The sequence below is a fragment of the Argiope bruennichi genome, chromosome X1, assembly GCF_947563725.1.
Source record: "Argiope bruennichi chromosome X1, qqArgBrue1.1, whole genome shotgun sequence".
Taxonomy (NCBI): domain Eukaryota; kingdom Metazoa; phylum Arthropoda; class Arachnida; order Araneae; family Araneidae; genus Argiope; species Argiope bruennichi.
The window spans coordinates 57,611,470-57,633,061 of record NC_079162.1 but is presented as its reverse complement, the minus strand read 5'-3'; the positions used below and the strand labels follow the sequence as shown (position 1 = coordinate 57,633,061).

The 21,592-nt window shown below is 28.5% G+C and overlaps 1 protein-coding gene across 1 annotated transcript; it reads right to left on the bottom strand.

Moving 5' to 3' along the window:
* Positions 1 to 9,999: 9,999 nt before the first annotated feature.
* Positions 10,000 to 21,080, bottom strand: LOC129959155 (protein O-mannose kinase-like). Its single transcript, XM_056071979.1, has 3 exons — positions 20,960 to 21,080; positions 18,582 to 18,891; positions 10,000 to 10,849 (listed from the first exon to the last, which is right to left on the bottom strand). Exons 2-3 carry the CDS (start codon positions 18,840 to 18,842, stop codon positions 10,118 to 10,120), a joined length of 993 nt encoding a protein of 330 aa, XP_055927954.1. The 5' UTR covers positions 18,843 to 18,891; positions 20,960 to 21,080; the 3' UTR covers positions 10,000 to 10,117.
* Positions 21,081 to 21,592: the final 512 nt, after the last annotated feature.

Genomic DNA, 21,592 nt, shown 5'->3' with positions numbered 1-21,592 from the left:
TGATCCCTTACGACTAAAGGACTGTATAAAATTTAGATTTCATAACTTTTTAAGTATATTTATAGACAAAAACAAAATAAAAAATATATATTTAAATTCTTTTGAAAATTATACTAAAAACTGAATTTTATGATGAATCTTTGTAGAATAATTCTTAAGATACTACATAAATTATGAAAATTATTCTGTAGTCCACGTATGACTTAAATACTGAACGATTCTGTTTTCAGTACTCATATTTAAAAAAAAAAATCGTGGTTTCAGTAAAAAATGTTTTTTATATTGATTGCAGTTTAATCATTGCCACTTTAATTCTACGGGCGCGGATTGAAAATTAGAGAGAGAGAGAACATTATGGCTTAAGATCGTTTTAAAAGTATGAGTGAATTATATGACTATCAAAATTTGAAGCTTAAAATATTTTGATGAAGAAGCAATTGAAAACACATAAAATATTTGTATGTAACTTGAAATTTTAAGGAGCATTAAGATCGGCGAACCGGCTGGTCGCCAAAGGCGGCTAGTAATCTATAAAATGATATGCTATGATAAAATCTAAGCCGAAGGATAAAAGATTAGTCGGAAAAAATGTGACGCCGTATTCATTTGCAAAATAATTGATTATTCTGCTAAAGACAGTATAAATTATATGCGGAATGAACATTATCACGTTTAAATAAAATGACTGAGAATTTGGACTCGTCGACATCCATTCGCATTGAATTCTTAGTCAACCGATCAAAATTTTTTGACAAAATGCGACATGTCTTGTGTTTTATACACATGTCGTCTTGTCGGTTATATTGCCAAAAGTAGTGCAAATTAAAAGCTTGATGAACGACATTTGAATCAAATGTCTGAAAATCTGTGGATGTATTCTTCGACATTCATCACATTTAGTTCATAGTCGGCCGCCCAAAAGTTATCGGCAGAATGCGGTATCTTATTCAGTTGTCGGATATATTGCCAAATCTAGTGCAAGTTATAAGCTAAGTGAATGACATTTCAATCAAATGTCTGAAAATCTGCAAATTTAACGTCTTCGGCATTAACCGCATTGAATTCAGAGTCGGCCGACAAAAAATGGCCAGCAAAATGAGAATATCACCTCGTCGATATCTTATTCACCTGTTACCTTGTCGGTTATATTGCCAAATGCAGTACAAATTATAAGCTTAATGAATGACATTTGAATCAGATTTCTAAAAATCTGCCAACTTAACATCTCCGACATCCATTGCATTCAGTTCTTCGTTCGGTCTATCAAAAATTGTCCGCAAAATACGGCATATTATTGACCAACCGTCCAATTGATTTTGCCAAATATGGCCAAAACACTTGAACCATTGCTTGGATATTTCGATTGTTTACAATATATTAATTTTAAGATGATTTTAAATAATCATATTCGATAATGCTCAACTCTCTACAACCATTATGAAATGGTGAACACTTTTGCCGACAAAACTCTGAATTTCTCGCCGACGGGGGGGAAGGGGGGGGGGCAAGAGGCTGCCGACAGGAGGGCAATTGCCCCCTTGTCCCCCTGCTATCGCTACATATGGATGAGCTATCGTTGCCTCAAGTAAAAATGTCATAGGAGAAGCATCAAATACCATTCGACAATGTCTCAGGGTGATCAATTCCTCTCGTCTTGAAAAATCTTTCCACCATAAAAACTTAAAATATTCTCTATCCTTTGGGTTCAGGCTGATTTGTAAAAAAAGCCTTTTTAATATCTGATGTTATTCCAATGGCATTTTTACGAAATTGCCGTATCAATTTTGGCACTAATTCTTATAAATTTGCTCCTTTTTCTAAGCAATTTCCTTTAGTCTTTTGCTGAGACATCGAAAATTGGGCGAATGTTTGTAGTTGTATCTCCAGTCTTTATTACAGGATGATGATGTAAATAGTGTCCTTTATTCTTATCTCTATCTACAACTTCGATGATTCCTTCTCGTATCCACTCATTAAACACATCCTCATATTCGTTTAAATGTTCTGATCGAATAAGATTTTTCTTGTAGTTGACATCAAATGATTAGTGGCTAATTCTTTATTGATTTCTAACTCTAGATATCCACTTTTCCATGGCAAACATATTTCATATCTCTTGTCTTCATTTCTTTTAATAGTTTTACGGAAAAATTCAACTGTTTCTTCATCGGCTACCTGCCTTGACTTAATTTCTACAGAATCTCGTATACTGATGGCATCTAGGCTCCATAATTCCGTCAAATCTAAATTGGTAACGTAAATAATATTATCCAAAGATTTTGATTGTCCTGTTTGTTTACTTTAAGCTGTCCAACCAAGTTTTGTTTTTATGACTACTAAATTTTTACAGTGTGTTCAATTGATAAAAATTCCTGTCAGTAATGCACCAAGATAATCTGCTCCTATTAATAATGTCTTCCTGTATGATTTAATTTTATACGTTTTTCTCTTCAAAATGGGGATTACTCACCCGAGGAATAGCACCACATATTTTCCTTTCATCTAAAACGGAAATGTTGTGCCTGAAATTTGAACACAAGCTTTGCAATGTCATGTTATAAACATTATGTTTAGACTTTTGTTTAGTTTCATTGCCCCCCCCCAAAGTCTGTGATTTAACATTTCTTGATCTACTGGTTCCAATCCCAGTTTATCTACAATATATATATAAATGAAAGATCTCTGAGCAGCGGTATAGAATAATCCTGGGATAATTAAAGATCTGTCTTTATTGATGATTTTCACCAATACAGTTAACAATAATGTAAAAGAATTCCTTGGTGACAAGAGAATCTTGGCCTCTAATTCAAGTGATTGATTTTGTTTTGTTTGATTTATATTTGGGAACATAATACTACGATATTGTTTCTTGCATACAATGCACTTCAAATAGATTCTGCAAATCTTCGAATTATTACCTGGTTTCAAACAAATAAAGCACGCCCTTTTCTTCTTTAATATTTCTCATTTCTCTTCCAGCGACATATCAGGAGCTTTAAAGCATTCTGCTGTATTATGAATGACTTATTACAAAACATGCATTGCTTGTTTTTTTTTACAATGCAAGCTGTCGTAGGAATTTTATCTTTCGGTTTAATTATTTGGAGCTCTTGATCCTTCGCAAAACCGGATCGAGCAAGTTGTAATCTCTCATCATCTTCGACTTCCGATAGAAGAAATTCTAACAAGTTTCCCAAAATATTCGGCTTGATTTTATCTTCAACTCTGCTACGTGTTCTTTCCCACTCTTTTATAAGAGCTTCTGGAAGAGTTGCCTCTACTAATGGGTACATCATTGCTTTGTACTTCTCAGATGTCACTCCTAATGTCTCCAATGCTCTTAACTGGGTTTCTAATTTATCATAAAGAACCTGTAAAGTGAAATTTTCTCCATTCTTTGCTTGCATTAAAACAGGATTCAAAAGTTCATGAACATAAATTTGGATCAACAATTTATCTTTAGCAAAACGCGATTTCAATTGTTCAATAGCTTTATTATAATTTGCGCTCGACGGCGGAAAACTTTCTCCTAAATCTCTTACCGATGAACCAATTTCCGTCGCTTGGAAAAGATATTGAAATTTATCATCCGAATCAATACTATCATCAACATGCATTTTTTAAAATTCTCCCCAGTTCTTTATATCGCCGTCAAAACGTTTTAATTCTAACTTGGGAAGGCGAAAATTTCGTTTTGTTTCATTTAATACACCAAAAGTACCACTATTTTCTTCTTTCGTTGCTAAAATAAAATCAACTTTCGTTTACATAGCAATCCACTGATCGCGATAATTTTCCGTTATATCAATGTCATTAGAAAATTCTTCTTCAATATTTTCCAATTCGGACTATATTACTCTAATTTTTTCATCTAATTCAAATAACCTTTCAGCTTTATTACTTAAAATATTAAGTACCCGTATCAATTCAATCTTACTTACAGGTTCCGTTTTCACAGCATATTCGATGATTTCGTAAATTATCGCCTGAGTTGTGTTCTCTCCCGTTTGAGATAATCCATAGTCCTATCACGGACGCCAATTTGTAAAAAATATTTAATGATTACTATGGATGAGATACGAGAGAACACTTTAATAGCGAATATTTATATAAAAAAAATTTTGAAAGCATATTTACATCGACAAAACGAAATCTGAATTGAATTATACCATGTGGAGTTGAGTTGCAACTGACATGCCGTTTACAAGCTGCCTTCAATGCTCGCTTTCACTGTCAGTGGTATGGAAAGTTTTTCCTCATGCAAAATTTTCCAAACGGTGCTTTTACTCACGCCTATAGTTCGTGCAATTGATCTTGTGCTGAAACTTGGATTATCTTCAGACTTTCTCAGAATACGTTTTTCCATTTCTGGATCTCGGACATGTCTTTGGTGACCGCACTCGGTCTCTTCACATGAAATGAACCGCTTTCGCAAAGCTGGTGGTGTAAATGCGGAAAAATTTTGTGATCAAGCATTGTTCTATTGGGGAAGCATTCATTGTACATCCTTAACGCCTTTCTTCCGTTACAATTTGCAACCCCGTACATAAGATGCATGGCTGCTTCCTCAGAGAAAGTAAATTGTTCCATCACGCAAAAATACAAGCAAAGATTCTGAGTGAAATTTAATTCTCTAACAGTAAAGAATCGTTTGCTGCTCGCATAATGCCAATTAAACTCAATAAAATTGTTTTGCAGACGATTTGATAGCGCAAACTAAATAAACTCCAACAATTCAATATTTTTCTTTCCAAAGATTCATTTTTTTTAAGCTACGTCACTAAACGTTTTTATCGTCTGCTCTAAAAATTTTATGTAAGTAAAAAGCTTTTTTTTTTTTTTTTTTTTTTTTCCCTATTTTCTTAACATTTTTTGTTTTTCCACCTGCACTTTTCATTTCCGATCCCATGTTGCTTTACAAAAAATGCTTCTTTATATGTATTTTACTTACCCTTAAAGTTCTTACCTTACTTGGATGGTCGCCAAGTAGTAAACAAAGCGAGGGACAGCTTACCGACGTCGGTTACCTATTCGTTTCTTCCCTGTTGTTCTGTTAGGTGTGAAGCGGTTCTTTTAAATCCTCTTTAGTAAATAGATCCTAATTTTTTTGCCGTCAGTGTAATCCAGTTTTGTGCTTTCGTTTTGGCATAAAGTTCCATTTAGTAATGGTATTATTAAAAAGGAATATTAATAAAAATGAATAATAAAAGTTTAGTTATATGCTAATTAGTAATTTAATTACTTATATAATTAAACGTTTTTTTAAATAAATTTATTCTTTATTGCAATAATTATTTTATTTAAATATATATTATTTTTTAATAACACCGATAAATTTTTAACTATATTTTAAATATTTAATGTCGTTTAGTCGCGTTATATTCAATAATTATTCTTTGTATTATTTTCAAACTTTTTTTAAAGAAATTAATATTTTCTCTTCCTTTTCAATTTTCGGTATAAAACTGATGCCAATGTTGACAAAAGAACTGAAAGTTTAAAAAATTATAGTATGAATAAAGTAATATAAAACTGACAAAAAGAGAATGCAAAACTATAGGAATGTGCTTACATTATCCCTATTTCAGTTACATCTATGTAATCTTTAGACTTCTTTTGTTTATTATAACGATATTTTTGTGTGTTTCTTTTCAGAAATCAGGTTGCAATACTCAGATAAATGGGGGGGGGGGGGGATTTGCATAGAATCAGGAGTAACAAGTTACATTTTTTAAATCTTTTGATTATGTATTTTTATGAAAATAAAAAAAAATAAAAATTCTGTATAACATTTAAAAAAGTTATTAATCAGTATCATTAATTTTATCCGTATCATTAACATTTTCTGCCTATTGGTAAAGCTTTTATACCAATAAAAAGAAGTATTAAATATGTCATTTTCACAGGATCGTCTACAAATAATAGTTTGATTATATTATTGATATAATTTTTTGAACCAGAAATTAGAGCCAAAAGCATTTATAATTTTTAATTACTCAAGATATAAAAAAATAACATTTTATTTTTTAAAAGTTAATAATTGGAAAATACTGTGAAATATTTTTATTGTTATTGAATTATTATTAACAAACAAAAGCTTTTTTTTTAAATCAATAGATTTAAACCATTTCCGTTCCATGGTGTTATAAAAGTTCAGTGAATGTCCAAAAACAAATTTCGTATAGCTTAAAAAAGTGTAGATATTTTCAAGGTTTTTATCTTCTTTACTGTCACTTAATAAATAAAAATGTTCTCTTACAAAAAAACTTAAATAGATCAGGCCCGCTTCAGAGCGGTACAGTTCATTTGTAAGTAATTTCGTGTAAGACCGAGATGCAAAAGTAAGTTGGAATAAAGAACAGTAAACCTATAAGTTCTAAGTTTTAAATTAGCAACAACAACAACAACAAAAACGTCTCATAGAATTAAAGGAATTTTTTTTTTACAATTTTGAAAGTTTTTGAAAAGATGAAGGAAGATTACTGATTGAAAGAGTACTTCGAAATAAAATCTGAAACTAACAAGCCAAGCAACAATAGTATATTCTTCTAAAAAGTTCCAGAGAATTAAGTTAATCCCACGATATGGTGAAATATGCAGAAATTATGATATATGGGAAATGATATATGAAATTACGAAATATGGATGTAGCGAAATAAGGTAAATAATAAGTCTTGTTACTTTACTTATTTAACCACTGTTTGGTTAATTTATTTTCGTTAATGGTATTTTTAAAATTTAACAGAATGAAAAAATTTCTCCGAATTTTATGAAATTTATAGGCGCTACATCGATAGTTCTTTTAAGTACTTTTTAAAACCCCCTTTTCAAAGTATTTTTTTTTAATAATCTTATATAAGAAAGTATTCGATCTCAATTCATAAACAATGTAAAGTATCAAGCTGTGTTTGATTGACCTAACTGATCCACAAGCTATTTCAGTTTGAAATTCTTCCAAGAGCAATTTTTCATAAAATCCATAAATTCCAAATTAGTAAAAATAAATGATAGAGAATTTTTTTTTAATATATAAAAGAAATTTCTTGAAAGAAGAAGGTTGACTAGCTACAGAACTGTTAATTTCCGAAAAAAAAAAGTTCTCTTGCAGTTTTTAATATTTGTAAAACATTAATTCAACAATAAAACTCAAATAAACTCTTCTGCTTTATTTCCTTTCTCAAAAAAATACAACGAAAGCCTATTAATGTGATCGCGGCTAAAATTAACATTCCCTTTATATTATGAAAATCTTCTGCCCCCGAACTAATGTATTAGAATGTACATAAAAATTTCCATTTAGTGTGATGGTAACATCGTTTAATATTATCAGTTTTGAAGTAATGAACTGAACGATCTGTCATTAGTAACAAGAGATTGACATTCATGAAATTCTTTGCCATCTTCTAAGAAAATCTCTGCACTCGCGAGTCATTTCCCCATGAGATGGGGATTCACATTCGTTGGTCTGGGCAAAGCGATTTGGATTTTAGAAATCTATTGAACAGACATACACTGGATATATAGTTGATTTTTCCTGTGTCTAAATTATGAAAGAAAAATGGATTGCAAAAAAAAAAAAAAAAAAAAAAAAAACTTATTTGAGTGTTAAAAGACAAAAATGAAACCCTTAACAGGCATGGAAGTTTAACTGAAATGACTTATAGTGCAGATAAAATTTTCAAGGCCTCCTTTTAAAATTTCGAAAAATCATGACTTTTTTTGTGAGCAAAACCAAGTAATAAACGTTAATGATTCTGACGAAGATAAATATATTGAAGAAAGCCCTTTCACAAAAATCAAAATGAGTCAAGCATTTGATACTTTGAAATACAGTTAATTTCGTAAGAATTATTTTTTATTGGCCATCTAACATTCATGCAATTTAATTAAATCAGTAAATTTTTAATAAATAATCTTTGTATTTGGTATATAATATTAAGTTTCACCCTTCATGAAAAAAAGTGATAAACAAACTAAATAAGAATTTATTATAAAAATATATTTAGTTTTTCTCCAGGAAAAAATTTAAAAATCATATCAACTAAATGTAAACTGCTTTACTCTGCTATTCCTTTCTGTGGCATAAGAGAAAATATTAAGTTTTGGATTGTTTCACAGAAAAAAAAAATGGTTAAATAGGGAGAAATATAGTTTAAAAGAATAACTATGATTGACTGGGAAAATGGTAGGAAACTATATTGTGAGAAAAAGTAATATATATGAAATTTTTTAAACTTTAATCATTGGGCAAAAAATGTTAACAAATGATTTCATCAATATTAAAGGATATTTTTTTATGATTTGTGCTACTTTGAAATAAAAATTCCATTCCTCTTGAGAAAAATGGTAAAATACACATCAAGGATGCATCTTTTTAATTAGATTTGTTAAATGATTTCATTGGTGTGGTACTTTTTAAGCAGCTACGAGATTCGAAAATCATTTAGTAAAACTGATGTTCTCATTTTAAGAAATATAAAGCTGCAGACTATAAGAATTATGCGTATTATAATATTTCATATAAACACGATTTAAATATTACATTATACTAGATGCAGTACCTGTGGCCCCATCATCATTAATTCGTTTTATTTGTTTGAAAATAAGGCAAAAAAAAAATTCTTCGTTTAACAGCTTTCAAAATTGTTATAATCAATCCTTTAAAGATTCTGAAATGTAGTAATTAATTAATTTCTGGACTGAAGTTTTAGTCTTGCCGTATGGCCCATAATGCAATAAAAATTGACAAACTTATTAAGTAACATAAAATCTTATTTTATGAACTCAACCTGAAAAAAATAAAAAAGAGAAATGATATTTGCTGATTTCAGGAACTGATCCCAGAGTATTATATATGATAAACACTGAAAATTAATTCATTTTTAATATTATAAAAATTAAAGCTAAAACAAAATATGTCACATTTAAGACTATAAAAAATAATGAATAGAGTTTTTTCTTATGTTATTAAATTATTATTAAATTAGCTTCTTTTGGTGACTAGCTTTGTTTGAAGGAATATTGGATTTCATGGTCATTAAAATATAAATACAGAATGCATAACTACTTATCATTTCTTCTGTATTAGTTGATCAATCTGCAAAAACGAGTTTAATGAAATTTTAGAAAATAAATTATAAAAAACTAAGCAGGATTTCAAAATAAAGTATTATAATATTAACTATATTGTTCAATGTCTACACACAGCCTAATCTGAAAGCAAAAAATAAACATATCTACTAATTGAGAGAATATGAAGATGCTTTAAAAACAAAATGAAATACCTGAAAATTAAATTTCAAGAAACGCTAAAAGTATCTTTAACAGAACTAAACATCAGGAATTTTTTTAAATATTTAATTTTGTGAAGAGTAAAAGTTTCTTTTTAAAAATTATGTTTAAAAGTAGGAATTGAAGAAGTCTGTTGAATAATTATTCTTTATCAAATCATTTATCCATTTTTTCACAACTGAAAATTTCAACATTTGATTTGTTGAAAAAATTTCTTTATAAAAGTAGTTTAGAAGTTTTGAGAGTTGAGCATGTTTAAAAACACATATAATATTTAAAAAAATATACTACTCATGATTAGCATTTCCACAACACAAATATATATCTTGTAATATTTTGATGCATAACATATAATGGAAAACTTAACTTTATATTTATGATAAATTTTTTAATAAATAGAGAGGTCCTCTCCCACCCGTCTGTGATTTGCTTTGGCTGAATAAATTTTGATTGCCATTAAAGAGTATATAACTACATCATACGCCAAAATAGGATCTGCCATTTTTTTTCTTTTAATTTCTGAAAAAAAAAAAAAAAACTCTCAGTAATTAGTTTTATTAAATTTATTTTTAAGCCTAATAAACAAACTATAATATGTTTGGAAAAACCACAAAACATAAAATGTCTGAAGAATTTTTCCATAGAAAAATATTTTATTTACATACAGAAGTAATAAAAATATATTTGTACAAATATATTTACAGAGACAGATTTTTACTCACTTAATGAAATTTTTTAAAAATGATCCAAACATTTATACTACTCTTTAATAATAAATTAGCATTTCATCTATCGAAAATGCACTATCTACAATTTATTACTTTTTTTAAACATTTTTCAACAACTCTTTACGAACATTTTTATACATTTCTAGTACAAGTGCAGCACTAGGGCGTTTAGATGGATCCCTATTTTTACAAGTTTTGTGGAAATTAAATAATTTATATTTTAAAATATCAGCTTCTGAACTGCCACCTAAGAACCAATTACAAATATCAGGTATTTTCCATACATCTGTCTTTTCATCATACAGTGGCATTTTTTCAGGGTCATACTTTTGGTCACCATATGGCCACAGTTGCTCTGGAGCTACAAATGAACCAATCAAAGCTCTATTGCCGCAAAGTATACCTTTCTTTATCTTGTCTACTTCAGGTGTTGCATCTAAGTCATTAGCAATTATGTTTAGATCATCTGTGAGTAAAAATTGTGATAAGGTTTTTTCTAGAGTATTTGAATCACACATAACTCTCGTGCCAACAGGACTAGTATGCAAAAAATTGATCACATTAACATAATTTATGCATAAGTCTAAACGTAAATTGACACTATCATATGCTTTTAATGAGTTTCTTAAATGATAATTTACATTTAGAGCATTTCCTAATGCATAGTATTTAGTTAAGATATTATTATTACAAAAGCCAATAAGTTGAACAGTATTTTTACCATTGAAAGATTTAATCATGAATAAATTTTGTTTAAAATCTTCTTCATATTCTTCTTTAGAAAGTACAGAGAGCACAACTTCATGATTTTCCCATTCTGCCAAATATACCTAAAACATAAAGAAAAATTTCTTTATTTCAATAGTTACATTTAGTTTAAAGAGACAATTATTTAAGATATCGATTTTGTGTTTTTCCAATTAAACTACATTTAAAAATTATATACCTTGTTCTGACAAAAATTTAAACGTGGAAATTTACTGTAAACATTAAAGTATGAGACTTAAAGTTTGGTATTCCTATGCAATGAGAAATACACGCAAATAATTCTAAACTAATCAGATTAAAACCATGTTTAATTCACAGGGTAAAAAATAAATCCACAGGTAAAAAAATAAAGAAATTGATCACAATGACAAACAAAAACACAATTTGATATTGCGCATCTGTAAAATCCACTTGCAAAAGTGATATTTCCCCATATGACAATTTTTAAAAATAAACTATGTTTATGAAAATGTTAACATGATAGGTTTAAAACATTCCTTAAATTCTTTTAGTTTAGTTTTGAATATTTCGGAACCCTAAAAAAATAATAATGATGTAAAAAGAAAGTATTATTCATTATGAAGGCAACATTTCAAAAAAAAAAAAAAGACTAAAGTCAGGTTTGGTTAAAATGTGAAAGCCTAGTTATGGTTTTTGTATTTAAATTTTCACATATCAACAGTTATTGTCTTTAAAGTGTAACAGCCTGTCAGTTACGTGCATCAAGATAATTGTAATATTATACACTTATTTACATAAATATTAATTAATTTCACTGAAAGACAACTGCTATGCACTATTAATGTCCCTAAAAGGAGACAATTTCGTCATCTTTTTCTATTCCTACCTATGAATTCTTCTACTTAGCCTGCAATTTTGCGATCATTCACTGCATTTGTGAACAATTTTTAACCATATAGATGAAAAATAATAGTCATGTTTCCAAGTAAACACTATATAAAATGCTTATAAACTATATAAAAGGTCGTTTTGAGTAAGTCAATGAATTACAATCCAATGACAAAAAGCTCTGGTTATAAATAATAGTCAATTCAAACTGAAAGCGATTTTCTAAAATAATTTATATAATGAATAGGAAATAGTACCTACCAGGTTTCAGGTGGAATGGAGATTTTCCAACATCCCTATACAACATTTTAGTTTCAAACTTAATCAATTGTTGTTTGTTACTTATGGTACCTAGACAAGACCGCTGACAAAATCAGCAATTTAAGCCGAGATTTTGTGCAGTAGCTTCTGAGGGTAAAGAGCCCTGAAACTCGAGGGCAGAAGTCTGACTTCTAGTTCATATTAAGAAGACACACACTTGCTTGCACAACCCCTTTTTAGAGGGGGCTCTTTCACACACCTCACAGATAGAACATACGGTAAAAAACAACCATGCCCGAACCAGGACTCTAACCCAGGGATGCCCAGATTAATAAATGATTTCGCCAATATAATAGGATATTTTATGATTTGTGCTACTTTAAAATAAAAATTTCATTCCTCTTGAGAAAAATGGTAGAATACACATCAGGGATGCATCTTTTTAATTAGATTTGTTAAATTATTTCATTGGTGTGATACTTTTTGAGCATCTATGAGATTTGAAAATAATTTATTAAACCTGATATTCTGATTTTAAGAAACATAAAGCTGCAAACTATAAAAGAATTTTATATATTATAATATTTTATATAAACATGATTTTAATATTACATTATACTAGATGCAGTACCCATGGCCCCATCATCATTAATTCATTTTATTTGTTTGAAAATAAGGCAAAAAACATATTTTTTATTTAACAACTTTCAATATTCTTATAATCAATCCTTTAAGATTCTGAAACGTAGTAATTAATTTCTACACTGAAGCTTAAGTTTTGCTATATGGCACATAATGCAATAAAAACTGACAAACTTATTAAGTAACATAAAATCTTATTTTATGAACTCAACTCGGAAAAAAAAATAAAATAAAAAAAAATAGAGATGATATTTGCTGACTTCAGGGATTAATCCCGGTGTATTTGAACTTGAAGTTCTTAACTTCCGATTCTAATAATGTTGACAGAAAATACAGAACAAGTGCAATTACATGGAAGATTTTAATTGCAGAGAAAAACAAAAACTTCAAAATCTATACTTATAATAAAGTTCAATGTGTGTGTGTGTTGGCGCTCTACAGACCATACCCTTTGACCTACAGCTACCACATTTTGCATATGTATATCTTAGAGGTCGAAAATGTGCCATTCAGAGCAATTTTTTTGAATTTTTAGTTAAAATTTTAATTAATTAAAAACTAAGCAAAATTTTTGTGTTTTTCCGCTATAACTTCCAAGAATATTACAGCACAAAATTGATTTTTATATCATATTTAAGTTGAAAAAATAATCTTTTCAATGACACTAATGTTTTAACCAACAAATTAAATTTTTTAACAATTTACTTTGCACATAATAAAAAATAAAATTTAAGTTGCACTTTGCACGCTAATGTGGAGAAATTAAGTTTTATCAATGCATTATCATCATACTGACAAAAGCAAATTAAAAAAGAAAGTTAACTATCATTCCAAATTAAACATATAAAATTGTAATTTTCAGCATATGTCTGTATGAAATGAAATAAATATGAAACATGGTATTTTTTGAAAAGTAAATGCAAGGAATCGTTTTCTATGATCTTTTACAATACCTGTATTACTAATTTAATTAAAAAGATTTATTTAAGGAAAATAAGGTTTAAATTGTACATCTATTCTAATCGAAGCCCAATAGCTAATTTGTAAACCTTTAGTAATAGACATACATCTGCTAACAAATGGTCTAAATGAAATAAATAATTATATTTTATATAAATGGATTCAATAAATGCTGATGAATTATGAATTTTAAATGTTTACATATATAATCTGTTCTGTGAACATTTAACAAAATATTCTTGATATGCTAATATTTTAAATAAAAAGTTGCACTCTAATCAACTAAATCAATCATTAAATCTGACTAATTTATGAAATTTTTAATGTAATTATTCTATAAAAACGAGAGGTCACTTCATCGACTGTCTCAAATAAAATAATCTCCCAGAATTTCTGAAGAGTAATTGGCTTAGATTAAGAAAATGTCGATTGTTCTAATATTATAATATTCAAAACTTAATATATGGGTCAGATTTGAATGCAAAAGATAAAGCGTTTATTTATTTATTTCAAAGTTGAAATATCAAGAATATTTTGCAGAATATGATTCCTTAGGACCAAAGGACTGTTTAAAATTTAAACTTCATAATTGTTTAAAAATATATTTGTAAACTGAAAAAAATATATATATTATTGACATCATTAATATCCTTTTAAAAATAAAACTAAAAACTTAATTTTTCATTGAATCTGTGAAATTTTTGTTGAATAATTCTTTGAGATATTATAAATTATGAAAATTATTCCGTAGTGCAGATAAGACTTCAATGCCGAACGACTCTGCTTTCAATTCTCATATTTTTTAAAGAAAAAGACATGTGTGGATTCCCTAAAAAACGTTTTTGTATCAACTGCAGTTTTATAATTTCACTTTAATTTAAAATTTAATTTTGTGGGTGCTAACAGAAAATTAGAGAGGGATGAATTGTGCAACGAACAGAACGGCTCATGGTCTATGTAATAATATAAGTGAATAATATGACTATCAAGATTTGAAGCTTAAAAATATTTTTCTTAAAAGCCTATTATAACAAGTTACATAATATATTAAATGAACATTTTAGTGAGCATTAATAATGGCGAACTGGCAGGTCGCCAAAGGCGGCTAGTACCTAATAAAAAGTGAAGATTTGTATATGCGAGGGGAATAAAACTAATTTTTAAAAGTAGGGAGGGGGGAGAAGAGAAAAATTTATTTAATAGAAGTTTTGCAAAAGCATTTCAAGGATGGTTCCATGCATGGCAAGGAGAGATGATATGTTAGCTAAATGCCTTACAATTTTTTAATCGAAAGAGAAAAACCATGACGCCAAAATAGGTCAAACAGTTGAAAAATTGCAATAATTTTAAAAGACAGTGTTTAATTTCTGAATGTGCAAATGTTTGCTTTTATTGTATGTATTAAAAATATTTTTAATTAACATTAACATAGGTAGAAATGCATGATTAATATATATGATTATAGAGTACACCAGATTTAGTATTTCTATATCATCGCACAAATTTTGTTTAAATTAATTCTGAAAACTGATTAAAAATGAGAGAAAATTTGCATGACAATGGAACTAATGTCAGTATGTAGCTAACTTTTTTTTAAAAAAATTTTTAAGTTAGTATAAACATGTTTTTTGGGTGGCGATTGATTCAAAAATTGAAAGTTTAGAAATGGAAATTTACTCAATGCAGAAAAATTATCATTTGCAAATATTTTTGTAATAGTATATCTTCTAATAATCATTACTTCAAAGAATGGATAAAAAGTTATAGTCACAATTGAACGATTTCATTCCAAATAATTTTGCCAGAGTTATCAAACTGCATACTATGTAGCTCTTGATTTTTAAAATCGAGTCTAAATTCTAGAAAATGTTTTAAGAAAATTATTTATTGACGATCTTCATAATAATTAGTGAATTTGGAATAATTCCTTTTACTTTATTATTTATAAGGTTTATTAAACTCTTTACAGAAAGTAATTTCAATAAAAATAATAAATTAAAAACTATAAATATAATAGTAAGATTAAATTAATAACTATTCTGCCAACAAAGAAAAAAAGTAACAGTTCTTTGAGAATGATTTTCATAACACTTCTCATCAATAACATTTTTAAGAACTTGAAGGTCCTCATTTAGATGCTATGGCATTTTACTAAAATTCTGATATCCTCTGTTTTTATCTCTATCTCTTCTAATAATAAATGATTTTTATGTCTTTTGACGACAATCTACAGGCCAGGCCATTTGAGCTAGAGCTATTTAATTTCGCATGTATGTATTTTAGATGAAGAGAAATGCACACTTCAGGGAGCTTTTGTTTTATATTTTTATTAGAATTTTAATTAATTAAAAATAAGCAAAATTTTGGCATTTTTCCCACTGTAACTCCTGAAAATATCTTGACACAATTATAATTTTTACATTAACATGAAAAGATAATGTTAAAATTCAAAACATTATCTTTTTAATGATATGATTTTTTTCCCATTCTAAATCAATTTACAATAAATATCTTAAGCATGTTTTGTTGCATTAAATTTCACTGTTGAAGTGAAATTCCAACTATTTTCATTGTTGCTATTAATATTTCCTCCTTTCTCCCATTGTTTCTGAACAAAAGAGGATTTGGTTTCTTTTTCCATGTTAAGTAGTTTCCAGTATGAAATATGGCTTTAATAAAATTTTTCTTTCTTACAATTAAGGTTTTAACTTCAGAATCGAATAACAGCAACATTCCTGCCATAACTGCAAGCATAAATTCACAGGTAGAAAATTAAGGAAATGCGAAGCACAATGAATTGAGTGATGTAAAGCTTCAAAAATAATATTATATATTATATATATATCAATGTTTGAAGATTTTTTCAGAGGAAGCATGGGAAAACACGAGTACAATAAATAAATAAATAATAAGTGAAATTTTTTATAACCATTAATAATGGAGAACCAACTGGTCAACAAAGACGGCTAGGAATAAAAAATAAATAAATAAAACCTTCCTTACCTTCATAAAAAAAAGCAAAGAATTGTTGGTTATTTTATTGCAAGTAATTTCATTTGTAATTTATGTATAATCAAAGGAAATAATAATTATCTAGATAGTAAAATATTGAGTTAGCACTCATAAAACTTTTAATCCTCTATACAACTTTTAAAAATAGCGTACACTTAAATAAAAATTCATCTTAAATAATAAATAAAAGTTAACCAGTTTAAATATATTAAAAGAAAATCCTTATTTTGGCAGAATTTAATTCACCTGATTTGTTAATAGGAATTCATTAAAATAATAGTTTATTATGCAAGATGTTTTTTTCCCCCTTAAATTAAATCCATTTCCAATTTTTTCCCCTTTTTAAAAACCCTAGGTTAGAAAATAAATTGTGGACTCAAAACTGAGTTTGAAACATCACATTGACTCTCGCAAATCAGGATATGTACAAGGAGTCTTTTTTCACACTATTTAAAGCAGGAAATAGGGTTATAAACAATCCACCCCTCCTTCTTCCAATGAGAGGGAGAGTTCACCGTCTTTTCTTCCTTTCTGATTAGCAGGAGCCCACTAAATTAATATGATCTTCAATTTGGTCGGGGAAAAAAAATTCTTCCATGTAATCTATTTATTATTTTTCTGAAATAGAAGAAATTAATTTAAATGTTGTGTGATGTCCTCATTACAACAGAAGTAGAGTGAGAGGAAAAAATCATTAATTTATTAATCATACAGTGTATTTTCAGTACTGTTTATCATTTTTTTTAGATAAATTGCATTTAGTATTATCTTCTGTTAAGAATCTTTCAGGATTTCATTATTTTCAATGCAGAATTATAAAATGATTTACGTAAAAAAATTCTTTAAATTTAGAAATTTTTTTATGGAATATTTCTTTAGCTGCATTGGAAATAATGCCTATACCAACAAATATTTTTTAGATGAATAATAGTTATGTCAATGAAACTATTCAGTAACATGAAATTACTAATGCTTCTGTTAATTAGTAAGATTACAATATTGTGTTCAATGAAGCATATAATTATAATATTTTTCAATTATCAATTTATTTTCACAATCTGTTCTATAATTTCATACTTTCACTCAAAAATGCACTACAAGGAAACATTAAAGTTGCAAGTAAATCATGCATGAGAAACACCCTTCCTCCTTGGTTTATTTTAATTCATTAATTTATATTCGCCATATATTATTTCTTGTTCTTAGCTTTTTTCCAGGCAATTTTTATTGCCACCTAGGCTGAGAGTGTGTTTTAGAAACATAAGCAAAAAATACTTAGGCAAAAATTCGCCAGCTTGTCCGTACTGCATAGCAATGCATTCATAACAATTGCATGTACTAATACGCCGAAAAAAATATGTTACAGCGGGTACTGCTTTACGCAAGGTTTACCAGAGAGAAACATACGGAGATTAGAAGTAGTTAAGTTTGGCGATATGAAATGTAAACAAATTGGCAACATCCTGACCATCTACAGTAAGGTAAGAACCTCCAATATTTCTCATCAAATGACCTAATTCTATTTCTTAAGCTTAACTGATCAATAAGTATTCAATGACCTCAGAATCTGCTAAGAAGCCAGAGACGCAAATTTGATTTAAGAAATTTCATTTTAGCACAAGATATGTTGTAATTAACCTTGCAAAATTACACTAGTAAACGATTTATTGATATGCTTCATTCCAATCTTCATTAAAAATTAAACCGAGCAATTTTGGAACAGAATTGCAGATAAACATTTTTTTAAAAACAAACTTTTCTCTTAAATGTAGATAAAATACAGCATTTTTTTACTTCCTGGAATATTACAAAATATACACACATACGCGTCAAAACCACTATCAAAATTGAAAAATAATTTCACATTAAAACTACAGAAATGCAAATAAATACAGCATTGCACATACTTTCCTATCGTTAATATGAAATTTTAGAATAAAGAAATTCCATGAATGTATAATGAATAAATTTAAAATGGTAAACTTGATTCTTAAATAAAAAAATGAAGATGATTAATGAAACAGTATCAACTAAATAAAATCCACAGAGAAAATTTAAAACAAAACTTACCGTTTTGACAACACTTGTAGAAATTGTTGTAATAAGTTTAATTTTAGTGTCACATGTTAACAAAGGATGGCATGATCTCATTCCTGGCAATGCAAACATTCCATTTGGGCATTCAAGAATACACACAGACATGTTTCTGACATAATCTTTGTAACATCTTTGAGATAAAACATTGCCCCCATGGCTTGATTGATTTTTAATGTAAACATAAATAGCAAAAAGACTCACGATGAAGCAGAAGAGTACAGTTCTTGCATTCATTTAAGTAATATCATTCTTCATTCAAAGCTCAATGGAAATTGATATAAATCTAAAAATCAAAATTATAAAAGAATTGAAGAAAACAGAAAATGTCAGATAATTTAAGTGAATAACAGTTTTAAAAGGCATTTGAAACAATCAAAAATTAAATCTTTATAAAAAAAATATTAATTACTATAAGCAAGTGCTTTAACAAGTGATTAATAAAAGAAAGGCATTATTAAAATTTACTTGAACATTTTTAGTAACAGAAAGATATTAAAATAATAGATTAGCAGTAACATTCCAGATGATTCTGACTAAAGCAATACATTTTATAAATATATTAAGACTGTTCATTTCAAGTTACTGATACTGAATCTGAAAGTCTCAGAAGCTCATTTTCAATCATAGCAAATTTAAATTACTGTTTTACTAAGATAAATGATACTTTTAGATAAAATATTAGTATATACACATTCATGATTCAAACAAAAAGTTAAAAGCATTATTAAAGAATAAAAGCTTTCAAAATTCAAACACATTTTATATAACAATATATTAGTAAAATTTTTTAAAAGTATTAAAATCACATGGTCAATAAAAACTCATTAGTGAAAAATGTAAACTAGTTAAATCACTACTTATAGTAGATGCTGGACTGATACTACTTTAATGCATAACAAATAAAATTTGTAGCTGCTCTTTTATTAAGATTTTAGACTGCTGTAAATAACAAAAGATCATTAACATGACATTAAAACATTTCAAAAAATATATCTTCTTTGAATAAATTGCTATGTTCTAAATATGTAAGGCATTACAAATTCAGACCACCTGAATCTGAACACAAGAGTAACCATAGAAAATTCTTCTCATTCCTTATCTTTGGAAGGGGACAAAAAGCAATTTTTCAGTTTTCGTCATTAGACATAAAATATTTAAAACAAATTTTTCCCAACATAACATTAATTCCTTCAGGCTTATGTTTTTTTTTTTTTAAATCAGGAATAATAAATTTTAAAATAAAACCTATTATGTTCGATTTTCCTTTAAGAATAAATAGAATATTTCAGAAGCATAAAATTCAGTCACATCAGCTTGTTATTCAGCAAGATTCTTTATAAAAACAGTAGCAAGATATTTAACAAGGTTACTGATATTTATGGTACTAGTGCTCTTAGTCGTATTCCTACAGTGAATAAAAAGTATTCGTATAGTAAGAGCATTAATTTAAAAGAGTAATTATAAATGTACAATTGAACATGCTTTTAATATTTCCATGTGAAATTCACATGAGAGTAATTTATACATGGGTAAATATTTATAAGTTTAAAACAATCTATCATCTTGAGGTGTAAAGAGTATTCGTACATTTCACATATATTGGTCAATGCATTCATAATATTTCAACAAATATCCTGTATGGTATCCTTCAGCAATAATAATTGCCTTGAGTCTCCTTGGTACAGATTCCAGAAAATTTGCTGTTATTGAGTTAGATATGGAGTCCCATTCTTGATTAAGAGCTGATACTAAGTCATTTTTATTAGAAATGAGGTTGGAAATAGCATTTTTATCCCAAAATATTTCATAAACTTTAAATGGGGTTAAGATCTGGCGATTAAGGAGAAAAATTCATGTACTTTGGGATGTTAAATAATATCCAGTCTTGTATTTCGAGCTGTATGCTTGGGGTCATTATCATGCATGAAAACGTAATCACCATCCAAGCCCATTTTTGTTGCGCTAGGTCCCAATTCTTTTCAAAATGCCAATAAAGAACTGATGATTCATTATACCTTTAATAAAGACAACTTTACCATCCCCAGAAAACTCATAAAGCCCCAAACAAACAGGCTTCCACCTCCATGTGTTACTGCTGGCAGTAAATTTCTAGAATACATTTCTGTATTGCGTTTCCTTCATACCATTCGTCTCCCCTCCGATCCAGATGTTGAATTTACTTTCGTCTGAAAATATAATTTTTTTGCAGAAATCTGGGCTTTCATATGCCTATTTCTTGGTGAAAGCTAATAGCAATTCTCTCGCAACACTGCGTGCATTTCGAACAGTACTTACATAAACTGATGATCCCAAGTTTTTTTAAATTCTGATGTCAGTTTAGGAACACTTACTTTGGGATTATTCTTCACCGAACGTGCCACAAACCGTCTGTCAGAGGCCGTCAAAAGGCAATCGCTCAGAATGTGGAGACTCGTTAACCGGAGGACGCTTGAACCCCCCATTTGAAGTTGAAAGGGGGGGAGAAGTGGGGAAAGCAGCACTGGAGGACGGATTTCATTCCGGTAGTGATGGAAATGGGGGATTCGATGTATGGTTGCTTACGTAAAAGCTTTTTTCGCCAAAATTTGAAAATTTATTTACCCGCCAAGAATGTAGCCCATTTTTGGAATGTATAGGGTGGAGTGTGGACGAATGTCGGTTGGATCCATGATGAAGGCAGACCTTATTTATGCACGATCTTTTTTAATAAAAGAATAATACCGTGTTATAATATATTTATTTTTGCTCATAATTAAGTTTTATGAATCTAATTTTTGACTAGAAATTAATGTTGACTGTGGCTGGGAACTTGGGAAAGCTGAATTTTCTACAGGCGCCTTCTATTTATAATTAATTAAATGGCAAGAAACTAATATGTTAACTCATAATTAAATTCTATCTTCTATTGGTTTGTTAAATGAAATTTAAAGTTTTCACAAAGTAATGGAATGAACTTACAAATTTCATTTAAATTCTTAATGGAA